Here is a 12,950-nt window from a genome sequence, read left to right as displayed (position 1 = left end):
TGGAGCTTCATCTTTAGCTCCAATGAAGCTAGAATGAAATTCAGCTTCATTCTAGAAGCTGAATCTTCCAGCTGCTAGATGTCTCCTCAAGGCAGAACAGCCTTGAGTGGCCACACATTTATATAATGGTTTGCCAGTTGTATCTCATGTTGATTGGCTTTCTATAACTAATTAACTACCGGTCTATGCTAAGACTTGAAGGCCTTGGTACCTGTTACAGCCCCTTATAAGAGGTGAAGAAGAATGTCTGTTCACCCTGAAAAGGTGAAAAAAGGGTGTTTTCCATATATATATGTAAATACACATATATATACACACATACATACATACATGTATGTATAACTATATACACACACACATACATATGTGTATATTCCAAATTTTATATATATATATATATATAATATCCAGGAAATTTCAGATTTCTAGTGTTTATCCTGAAGTAGGAATTTTTCCATGACTTATTTGGAATATCAAAGGAGGTAATACCCAAGGAAAGTATTACAAACTTTTTTTGTTATAGTGTTTGCCTTGGTTTTGGGAAAGCTAGAATTAGAAAGACACTGGAGAAGATACTATAAATTTGAGATCTACAAGGTATTTTTCAGGTTTGAGTTAGGCCATTGCTGAGATTCCTAAATTAGGATAGACTCCTTGGAGCCAACAAAATCTAATATTCTGAGAGCCCATAGCCACTTCCTTATCAAACCCTGGGAATATTTATGATAATGGCTGCTGGGAGATAGGTTCAGGTGTAGGTAACCGACTCAAAGCATAAAAGAAACTCCTAGACACAGAGCACCAAGGTGGAAGAAAGAAAGGATGTTCAAAGGATGTAGCAAGGAGAATAACAATTATGATTTGCACAGATTAGTTAATAAAAATTCTTAAACATAAAATTCCCTTTTGGAACAGATCTTTTATAGCATATTCATCCTGTATCCCAATATCTAGAACAGTGCATAGCACATGAAGGTGCTCAATGAAGTCCTATGAAGTTAAAAAAAAATCTAAACATCTGGCTTGAGGACAGGAAACTCTGAAGCAATGTAAGTTGCTTTGTATCCAAGTTCTGGGGATGGCAACGTAAAAAATAGGAGATATTACATATACAAACAATGTGATGTGTTATGGTACCTTATGCCTAAGTGGCTTAATAAACTACAACAAACTCAATTCTGAAACTTTAGGCTTGTTCAGACCATTAGAGGAGTCCAATGACTGGACAATGGCTGCTGCTGAGTGCCTGCCAATATTGCGTAAGAGCACCAACTTAATTCTAAAGCATCATAATCCAAATGCAAGGACCCATTATTTCAAAATCTTGTCAAGAGCCCTAGCAGAGAAGACACAACACAGTTCATGAGAAAAAAGAAGCAAAGTGAAATAATTAAGGCTTATGCATCTTCAAAAGCACAAAAATGAACTCCAGAACTTAACACTTGGAAAAAATGGATGGTGATTATTGTTGCTGTAGAAGATCCCAACACAGAATACGGAAAAAGATATACAATGTCATTTTGAAGGCCTTCATGAGCAAATCAACAGTGATGTCCTTTTACTTGCAAGGTTTAAAGTAATCATCTATATATATGCCTATTAAAAGAGAAATGATTTCTATTATTATCTACTTGGGCTGGAACCAGAGACTCAAAGCAAAGGCCTATCCCTTGCCCAGAAAGACTGAGAGAAGGAGCAGCAGATTAGTTGATTTGACACAGGAAAGCAAAAAATCATGCCCAAGGAGATATTTTTACCTTTCATAAACAGTTTTTATTGTTGTCATCAAATGCCTCTACTTTTATAAACCTGAGCTTCTCAGCCCAACATTTATAGAAAATTGCCAAGTATCATTTGGAGGTAAAAGCACAATTCAATATTTATGAATTGCTAGTTTTCTATAAATATAGACATTTGGAGACTATCTTCTCACTAGTCATTAATATTTGAACAGAGATCAAAGCTATAACAATATTAACAATTCCTTGCATTTGTATAGGGTTTTATATAATACTATTAATGATAGATGCCATTTGTTGAGCACTTAGTAAGTGCCAGGCACTTTGCATGTAAATTCTCATAACAAATTCAGTTCATTTTAACAGGCATTCACTTAACACCTACTGTGTGATAGATGAATAGATTAATAATACTAGGTTTTTGTCTTTGAAGTCTTTCATTTTGTTGTACTCAATCAATGTTTGTTGAATGAATAAATGAATGAATGAATTGGTTGAAAAGGTATTATGGGGTAACATAAATAACACAGGGCACTCTCTTACTCTTTATGGTCTTAATAAAGTACTTAACTTTTCCTTGCCTCAATTTTTTCATCTGTAATATACGGATATTTAAAAGTTCCATTGCAAAAATGTGGAAATAGTAACAACAAATATAAAGCATCTGACCCAGATGGCTTTGTAGTAAGTGGGGTAGTTATCATTACTAGTATTATTAATATTATTACTATTATTATTACAATTATTAACCAATCCTATCCGACTCCCCTCCTCCTCACTATAGCAATGGTACAAATAGAAGTTTAAAATACACACACACAAAACACAAAAACCATGCAAAGCAAGAGAAAGCTACTGAACTGTAGTTCCTAATGTCCTCCTAGGTTATTATACATAATCTATGCTTAGGCTAGGAAAAGAAAAGAACCAACTTTATTTATGTTTCCAAAGATACCAAGATAAAAGCCAAACAGGACAGGAAGCTTACCAAATAACTGACTGTCTTTTCTCATAGTTGAATGCTGATCATTTCAAGCATAGGACCATATTTCCAACATTCTCAAGAACAGTACCCAAAGAATGGCCATACAGAAACCCATCCTCATTCTTCTCAGTGACAGTAAGTCTGATCCCCCGCTGTACAGCAGATAAACTTGAGCTCTGGGTAAAATTTTCTTTTTTAAAAGAATTATTTTTATTTTTTGGGAGGTCCATTAGTAGGTGCGTATACATATGGGGTCTGGGACCAATTTTCTAACCAGGAAGGAGTCTCATTCTGTAGATCACTTACCATTTTGGTCTGCTGGTAGATTTCACCATAGGGGCCATCCCATCTCTATAGAGACTCTTGGTTTTACTGAAGTTAACAATGTTGAAAATGACCCTCTGAAAAAGAAAGAGGGAGAAGTTCATCTTAAGACTATGCAATACAAATTGCAACTTCCTGATAATTAAGACAGGAAAGAAGAAACAGGGTTAAAGGCAGCCATATGGACTAGCAGCCAACTGTATAGTGAGAATACACAGTGATCATGAGAATGTAATGTGTTTGTGCCAGCTGAGCATAGTAATTATGCATTAGCTCTGGAACCTGGAAACTTGAATTTTAGTACCAACTCTACTGCTTTTGAGTTGTGTGGCCTTGCCAAGCTACTAAACATCTGTTTCAGTATCCTGATCTGAAAAATGGGAATAATAACAGTACCTACTTCGTAAGACTCTGATGAGAATTAAATTAATATATGTACAGTATTTGGAACCATACTTGGTACATAATGAATGTCATATAAGTTTTAGTTACTATTAACTGTACCCTTTCTCTTGACTGACCTAGAATTTACATAGAAATAAATCATATTATCATCGGGATAAGAGTAGTACATTTAAAGTTCAAAAACACTAAAAATAGTAACTAAGAACAAAATTGCAATTAAAAAATTCTACAACTACTTGAAACCCCTTTGACTAGAACTGGAGGATATATATCCTCTTCTGTACCCTCTTTGTTATTTTCTTCTAGGGGTCGGGGTACTAGGCTCAACTCTAATCTTAGCATACGTTTATAGCACCATAGGTACTTGGGTAAATCTCTCCCCATCTCTGGGTCTTATCTTTAGAATGAGTGATTATGACATTCTAGATGCCTTTCCAAGAGGATAGTATAATTTTAAAAGATTGGATCTTTGTTTTAGCAAACAACTTTGTGGTAAGAGGGGAGGGAAGATTGTGAAAGAGAAGAGAAATGTGATAAAAAGACACTTGAAACCACTGAAATAGTCCAAAGGAGAGATGATGAGAGCTACAGGTAGAGCAGCCAGAATACCTCGAGAGAAGAAAAGATTTCAAGAGGTTACCACAGGCTAGCCTTTCTATCCAGGGACAGTGAAAAAACCATAAACATAAAAATTCATGTATCATTTTATTCAACAAATATTTATTGTGTGAGGTATTATATAGTATCAAGTGACAGTAATTTTATATACTTTTTAAACATTGGAAATATTCTCCTATAACCATAAAAAATAAATATGAACATCTTCATTTAATAAATGTAGAAACTATGGCTCAGAGAAGTTACCTAACTTGATTGAATTCATACTAGTAGATGAAAGAATTGATATTTGAATTCAGGGGATAAACTGATAAGATGTCTATGATTTTTACTCTTGAGTTAATCACTAAGATTCCAAAATTCCATAAACCTAAACAAGTCTATTTTCCAGGGGCAAAAAATAAATTTAATGGTAATTATTCAAGTCTTTAAAATTTTGTTTTGTTAAAAAAAAGAAAATCAAAACTATTTCCTCTGACCTCATGTTTAGGACTATAATAAAATGCTTTGTCCCATGAAATAAGCTTTGAGGGATAACTTGTATTTTCCTTTCTCCCAGAGACCCAGCCATTTACCCCATCTCTAGGCATTTTGGTTTCAGGCCTCTCTTCTGTCATTAAATTAAGTCATCGAGAATGTCCAAGGCTGTTCCATTATTAATGACCTAGACCTGCCTTTTGTCAATTCAATTACTTCACTCAGGGTCTTGGCTAGTATCTGATTTAAGAAAATCAATATTAAGGGGACAAATGGCCTTTGAACCTCAGAGGGCATAACCCCTCCCCCGCCCCCCGCTTCTTTTTTCTGAGATTCCAGTTATCAGATCCATTTCCAGTGAACCTGGAAGCCATACTGCACTTTCAGGATCTAGATTATTGATAAATACAGAGAGAAAGCTAATAAAGCAATGATGTAAACATGTGAAGCTGGAATAAAGAAATGAGAAAGTGAAACATACACTGATCATTAACATCCTACTGTGTGCCTAGGAAATTTCCCAGGTATTTTAAATATGCTATATTATTTTCTTAATCCATTTATAAATATAAGTTGTTTATTTTAGCCCAGTTTTAGATGTGAGAAAATTGACACTTAAACAAAGTGGCTTGTCCTCCAAAAATTCCCAACCTATTGGTAGAGCTAGGACTTAAATCTTAGGTGTTTTGACCATAAAGAGCATACCTTGTCTGTAATATTACATGGAAACAGTAACATCATTTCTTACCATTCCCTGTTCAAGTATTTTTTATGTTTTCCAGCCATTTAGCAACATCGCTTGTGGTAGAGAGATTCAAAAGTATATGAAAGCAGACAGTACAGGAAACACTGAATTTCCATATTTTATACTTAATCATTAGTTTTTACTCAAAATGAATAAGAAGACGTGGCATCCATAAGATAATGGTAACCACAACAATAATAATAACAATTTCTGAGCACACACTATGTACCATAATCTGAGTTAAGCACTTCATTCACATTAGAACAATGTTTTATATATTAGAATAACCTAGTTGTAACTTAAAATCACTCGTATAGGTTTTAAAATAACAGATGCTTGGGCCCCACCCCAGAGAGTGATATTTGATGCATTATCTCATTTGTTTTGAGGATAATGAACTTTTTGAGACAGGAACTATTTGTCACCACTTATTTACAGATGAGGGAGTGGTAATGTGATTAAGCAAACTAAAACCATATAACTAATAAGTAGCAGAGCTAGTATTTAAACCAAGTCTGTTGCCTCAGAAGAATAAGATTACAGACTTTTTAGCCAGATACACTTGGGATTGAATCCCAGTTTCACGTTCTGTGAGTTTAGGAAAGGTAATTCTTCTTCCTTTTTTTTTTTTTTGGACATTGATTGTTTACATCCAAGATCGAGATGGTGACAGTATCCTACCACAGTTGTTTTAAGAATCTATAAGATTATATAAGTAAATCACCTGGCATATTGTATCTAGATCTAAACAGTTGTTCAGTATTTATTGAGCCTTTCCCTTCTCATCAATAAAGCCAGATCTTTGGGTACGTTACAATGTCTATCTTTCTTTAGATTAAAATTTTAACCTGAGCTTCTTGTTTCAGTAATATGGTGCTCTATCAGAGCTCTGCAAATAGTGACCACAGTACACTGTTAGTCTAAGAGTAGGTATAACCTTCAAGGCAGTCATATGTGAGGAATGGAGTACAGCCCATCCTGACCAAGGGGCTTATGGTGCTACTGAAAATGTGCAAGTTCCATTTCAGGTATAGGCCAAAGAGTGGTCCAATGTGGGTAAAGGTATCATGAACAGCCTGCGTGCAGTCCTAAAGGGAGGCCATGATTCTCTGTCTTGTCATATATGCAATACTTTTGTCAAATCATAACTAAATTTCCCATTTAATATTGTTCACGTTAGTTGCAGGGACTATTCTAATGGGATTACAACAAGCTAAAAAAATGCACAGCAATAAAACTATGAACAAAATGAAGAGACAACCTCCAGAATGGGAGAAAATATCTGTAGACTATCCATCCTACAAGGGATTAATAAACTGAATATATAAGGAACTCAAACAACTCGATAGCAAACAAAAAAAATTAAAAATGGGAAAAAGACATGAATAGACATTTCTCAAAAGAAGACATACAAATGGACAGTAGGTATATGAAAAAATTATCAACATCATTAATCATCAAAAAATGCAAATCAAAACCACAATGAGATATCATCTCACCACAATTAGAATGGCTATTACCAAAAAGACAAAAAATAAAATACGTTGGTGAGGATGTATAAAAAAAGGAACACTCATATATTGTTGGTAAGAATGGAGAGTAGTACAGGCATTACAGAACACTGTATGCAAGTTCCTCAAAATACTAAAAAAAGAACTGCCATGTGATCTAGAAATCCCACCACTGGGCATATATCCAAAGGAAAGGAAATCAGTACATCAAAGAGGTATCTGCAGTCCCATATTTATTGCAACATTATTTACAATAGTCAAGATATGAAATCAACCTAAGTGTGGATCAATGGATGAATGGATAAAAAATGGAACATTGGCCGGGCGCGGTGGCTCAAGCCTGTAATCCCAGCACTTTGGGAGGCCGAGACGGGCGGATCACGAGGTCAGGAGATCGAGACCATCCTGGCTAACACCGTGAAACCCCGTCTCTACTAAAAATACAAAAAACTAGCCGGGCGAGGTGGCGGGCGCCTGTAGTCCCAGCTACTCCGGAGGCTGAGGCAGGAGAATGGCGTAAACCCGGGAGGCGGAGCTTGCAGTGAGCTGAGATCCGGCCACTGCACTCCAGCCTGGGCGGCAGAGCGAGACTCCGTCTCAAAAAAAAAAAAAAAAAAAAAAAAAAAATGGAACATTATTCAAAAATACATATACAATAAAATGTTATTCAGAAAAGGAATTAAATCCTGTCATTTGCAGCAACGTGAATGAAACTGGAGGTTACAACATTAAGTGAAACAATCCGGGCATAGAAAGACAAATATTGCATATTTTCACTTAGATGTGGGAGCTAAAAAAGTAGATTTCATAGAGAATAGAATGCTGATTACCAGAGGCTGGTAAAGAAGTTGGAGGATTAAGAGAAGTTAATTAATGGGTACAAAAATACAGATGGATAGAAGGAATAAGTTTTAGTATTTGATAGTACAGTAGGAAAATTATAGTTAATGACAATTTGTTATATATTTTAAAATAGCTAGAATAGAATTACAATGTTCCTAACACAGCGAAAAGATAAATGTTTGAGGGAGAGGGCAAGATGGCCGACTAGACTCAAAGAAGTGGAATGGCTCCCATGGAGGGACAAAGATGACTGGTAGGCTTTAAACAGATCTTCAGAGGGGGCACTGAGAGTGGATGGAGGAAAGACACAGAAGCTGGGCTGAAGGGGGAAAGAGCTGGGAACCCTGAGCAGGTTACCACACACAAGAACTAATTTTTTTTTTTTTTTTTTGAGATGAAGTCTCATTCTGTTGCCAGACTGGAGAGCAGTGGCACAATCTCAGCTCACTGCAACCTCCACCTCCCGGGTTCAAGCAATTCTCCTGCCTCAGCCTCCTGAGTAGCTGGGACTACAGGTGTGTGCCACTACACTTCGCTAATTTTTGTATTTTTAGTAGAGACAAGGTTTCATCATGTTGGCCAGGATGGTCTTGATCTTTTGACCTCATGATCTGCCCACACTGGCCTCCCAAAGTGCTGGAATTATAGGCATTGAGCCACTGCGACTGGCACAGAACTCATTTTTTGAACCACAACAGCTCTGGGGCAATGGAGTTGCCCACTTTCGCAACCAGCCTCTGGAACTCTGGCAGGAGGAGAACCCTCGACCACCATACACAATTGAGGTGGCAGAGAGAGCTGCTTTGAGAAGTGATAGAAGTAGCAAGCCAGCTGATGTGGAGCTCACAGGGTTTGGTGCAGGACCATCTCTAGTGGAGCGCAGCCAGGGACCACCTCTAGGCTTGACTTGGTCCCACAAGAGACTTTATCGCTAGGGGAACTGTTGGTCCTGATCTTTGCAGAACAATCTTCCATATCAGATGGGGCTGGTCCAACCTGAGCACCCTTTTGTCTGCTGGCCATTCCTGGGTCCCTGGCCATTCCTGGGTTCCCAGTCTGGCCATGTCTGCTTACAGGACAGTCTTGGTTTCCCTGGGGCCGCAAACCATATCTTCTGTGTGAGCAGACCATGTCTGACTGGTGAAGAGCTCCAGTGAGGCAGCTTCAATGGACATGCACCAGCTGCACACTCTTTCCTCATACTGCAGCTTCCCCTTGGCCCACGGCAACTCCCCACATCACTTTGCTGGTGTGTGGATGCATGGATGGATTTTGTTTTACTTGCCCTTCCACACACATAAGTGCAGTATGCTCCCTCTCCCTTGCTAATAGCGATTGCAAATGGGGGCTTGGTGGGCACAGAGCCAGCAAACTCCACCCCTGCCAGTGCCCCACCCTTGCAGTAAGACTGCTCAGAGCACAGTGGATCCTCTTACACCATTAGCAATTTCTCTTGCTTGAGGGGCACAGAGAAGGCACCCAGACCTGCGCCAGCCCCAGAACCCCATCCCCAGGCCAACACCACCTCCAATGCAACCATGCACAGTCTCCAGCAGGGGCCCTGCCTCCTTACAAACTTCATTGTCTTGCTACTGTAGTGAATGCCTGGAGGGAAGCAGGCACCCCTGCATCTGCCAGCACTCCACTGCAGCTGCTGCACCTCAGTTCCCCCAGAACAGTGAACTCCAAAGCTTGAGCATCTAGAGAACAAAGTTTGGGCCTGATACAAGTCCCTCAGAGTTAGAGCACACAGTCCAGGATTTGGGAGCTGAGTGTTGGCTCCCTAAAATCTACCAGAAATGAAGCCAGTTGGCTAGATCTGCCTTATACCACAAGCCCTCAAGGTCATCAAACAGGATAAAAAAAAAAATCCAAAGGTCAACAACCTCAAAGACTGCAGGCCACAAAGATGAGAAAAATCAGTGCAATAACACTGAAAACTCAAAAAGCCAGTGAGTCTTCTTTCCTCCAAATGACCACATCGCCTTTCCAGCAAGCATTCAAAACTGGACTGAGATGGTTGAAATGACAGAAATAGCATTCAGAATATGGATAAGAATGAAGTTCATTGAGCTACAGGAGTACACTGAAACCCAACAAAAGGAAAATAAAAATCACAGTAAAATAATGCAGGAGCTGACAGACAAAAATAATCAGTATAGAAAACAACATAACTAACCTGATACAGCAGAAAAACACACTACAAGAATTTCATAATGCAATTGCAAGTATTAATAGCAGAATAGACCAAGCAGAGAAAGGAATCTCAGAACCTGAAGACTGGCTTTCTGAAATAAGACAGGCAGACAAGAATAGGGGAAAAAAAATGAAAAGGAATAAATAAAACCTCCAACAAACATGGGATTATGTAAAGACATCAAATCTACAACTGACTGGTTGTCCCTGAAAAAGATAGGGAGAATGGAACCAACTTGGAAAAATTATTTTAAGATATCATCAATGAGAACTTCCCCAACTTATCTAGAGAGACCAACATTCAAATTCAAGAAAAGTAGAGAACTCCAGTAAGATACTTCACAAGAAGATAATCCCAAGACACATAGTCATCAGATTCTCCAAGGTTAAAATGAAAGAAAAAATGTTAAAGGCAGCTAGAGAGAAAGGTCAGATAACCTACAAATGGAAGCCCATCAGACTAACAGCAGAACTCTCAGCTGAAATCCTACAAGACAAAAGAGATTTAAGGCCAATATTCCACATTATTAAATAAAAGAAATTTCAACCCAGAATTTCATATCTGACCACATTAAGCTTATAAGTGAAAAAGAAATAAGATCCTTTTCAGACAAACAAATGCTGAGGAAATTTGGTACCACCTGCCTTATGAGAGCTCCTGAAGGAAGCACTAAATATGGAAAGAAAAAACTATTACTAGCCATGACAAAAACACACTAAAGTACACAGGCCAGTGACACTATCAAACAACCACATAAACAAGTCCACAAAATAACCAGCTAACATCATGATAGCAGGATCAAATCCACACATATCAACACTAACTTTAAATGTAAATAAGCTAAAAGCCCCAATTAAAAGACACAGAGTGGCAAACTGGATAAAGAACCAAAACCCAGTGGTATGCTGTGTTCAAGAGACCCATCTTACAAGCAATGACACATGTAGGCTCAAAATAAAGAAGTGGACAAAAATCTACCAAGCAAGCAGACAAACAAACAAAAAAACAGAAAAAAGCAGAGGTTGCAATCCTAGTTTCTGAGAAAACAGACTTTAAACCAGCAAAGGCCAAAATGACAAAGAAGGGCATTACATATGGTAAAAGGTTCAATTCAACAAGAAGATCTAACTATCCTGAACGTATATGCACCCAACACAGGAGCACCCAGATTCATAAAGCAAGTCTCATAGGCCTTCAGAGAGACTTAGACTCCCACAAAATAATAGTGAGAGACTTTAACACCCCACTGACAATATTAGACAGATCACCTAGACAGAAAATTAACAAAGATATTCAAGACCTAAACTCAGCACTGGATCAAATGGACATGATAGATTCCTACAGAACTCTCCACCCCAAAACAATGTGATATACATTCTTTTCATTGCCACATAGCTCATACTCTAAAATTGATCACATAATTGGAAGTAAAATTCTCCTCAGCAAATACAAAATAACTGAAATAATAACAGTCTCAAAGACCACAGTGCAATCAAATTTGAAATCAAGACTAAGAAATTCAATCAAAACAATACAATTACATGGAAATTGAATAATCTTATCCTGAATGACTTTTGGGTAAATATCGAAGTTAAGGCAAAAGCCAAGAAGTTCTTTGAAATTAATGAGAACAAAGATATAACTTACCAGAATCTTTGGGACACAGCTAAGACAGTGTTAAGAGAGAAATTTATGGCACTAAATGCCCACATCAAAAAGTTAGAAAAATCTCAAGTAAACAACATAATATCACAACTAAAAAAGAACTAGAGAACTAAGAGCAAACAAATCTCAAAGCTAGCAGAAGACAAGAAATAACCCAAATCAGAGCTGAACTGAAGGAGGTTGAGACACAAAAACCCAAAAGATCAATGAATCCAGGAGCCACTTAAAAAAAAATAAAATAAAATGGACTGCTAGCTAGACTAATAAAGAAAAAAAGAGAAGATTCAAATAAACATAATAAAAAATGATGAGGAGTATATACCACTTACCCCACATAAATACAAACAACCATCAAAGACTATTATGAATACCCCTATGCACATAAGCTAGAAAATCTAGAGGAAATGGATAAATTCCTGGACACACATACCCTCCCAAGGCCAAACCAGGAAGAAATTAAATCCCTGAATAGACCAATAACGAGTTCTAAAATTGAGGCAGTAATACATAGCCTACCAACCAAAAAAAGTTAAGGACCAGATGGATTCACAGCTGAATTCTAGCAGATATACAAAGAAGATCTGTTACCATTCCTACTGAAACTATTCCAAAAAATTGAAGAGGAGAGAATCCTCCCTAACTCATTCTATGAGGCAGGCATCATCCTGATACCAAAACCTGGCAGAGATAAAAAAAAAAAAAAAAAAAAAAAAAGAAAAGAGAAAGAAAGAGAGAGAGAGAGAGAAAGAAAGAGAGAAAGAAAGAAAGAAAGAAAGAAAGAAAGAAAGAAAGAAAGAAAGAAAGAAAGAAAGAAAGAAAGAAAGAAAGAAAGAAAGGAGGGAGGGAGGGAGGGAGGGAGGGAGGGAGGGAAGGAAGGAAGGAAGGAAGGAAGGAAGGAAGGAAGGAAGGAAGGAAGGAAGGAAGGAAGGAAAAAGAAAATATCAAGGCAATATCCTTGATGAATATTGATGCAAAAATCCTCAATAAAATACTGGCAAAGAGAATCTAGAAGCACATCAAAAACCTTATCCGATACAATCAAGTAGGGCTTATCCATAAGATGCAAGGTTGATTCAACATACACAAATAAATAAATGTGATTCATCGCATAAACTGAACTAACATAAAAACCATATGATTATTTCAATAGATGCAGAAAAGACTTTTGATAAAATTCAACATCACTTCATGTTAAAAACTCTCAATAAACTAGGTTTTGAAGGACAATACCTCAAAATAATAAGAACCATCTATGACAAACCCACAGTCAACATCAGTATTAAATGGGCAAAAGCTGGAAGCATTTCCCCTGAAAATTGGCAGAAGACAACGATGCCCTCTCTCACCAATCCTATTCAACATAGTATTGTAAAACCTGGCCAGGGCAATCAGGCAAGAGAAAGAAATACAGGGCATCCAAATAGAAGGAGAAAGAGTACAT

At 37.4% G+C, this 12,950-nt stretch overlaps 1 protein-coding gene across 14 annotated transcripts in view; it reads right to left on the bottom strand.

Annotated features, from left to right (window-relative positions):
• The window catches only part of LOC107126370 (AGBL carboxypeptidase 4), a 1,456,730-nt gene that overhangs the window by 730,179 nt on the left and 713,601 nt on the right, over positions 1-12,950 (bottom strand). For 13 of the 14 annotated variants that reach the window (XR_012420370.1, XR_012420371.1, XM_065522893.1 and 10 more), the window contains one exon: positions 3,031-3,125. Coding sequence is in view for 12 of the 14 variants with exons in the window: in XM_065522893.1 (XP_065378965.1) it covers positions 3,031-3,125 (95 nt within the window). In the remaining 2 variants the exon portion in view is untranslated. Of the gene's footprint in view, positions 1-3,030; positions 3,126-12,950 lie in introns of those variants that run through there. The other variant, XM_074007277.1, reaches the window with a different exon arrangement.

Source organism: Macaca fascicularis, chromosome 1, assembly GCF_037993035.2.
Source record: "Macaca fascicularis isolate 582-1 chromosome 1, T2T-MFA8v1.1".
Lineage (NCBI taxonomy): Eukaryota > Metazoa > Chordata > Mammalia > Primates > Cercopithecidae > Macaca > Macaca fascicularis.
Note: the sequence above shows the minus strand (reverse complement) of the source record. Positions and strands in the feature narration are given on the sequence as shown.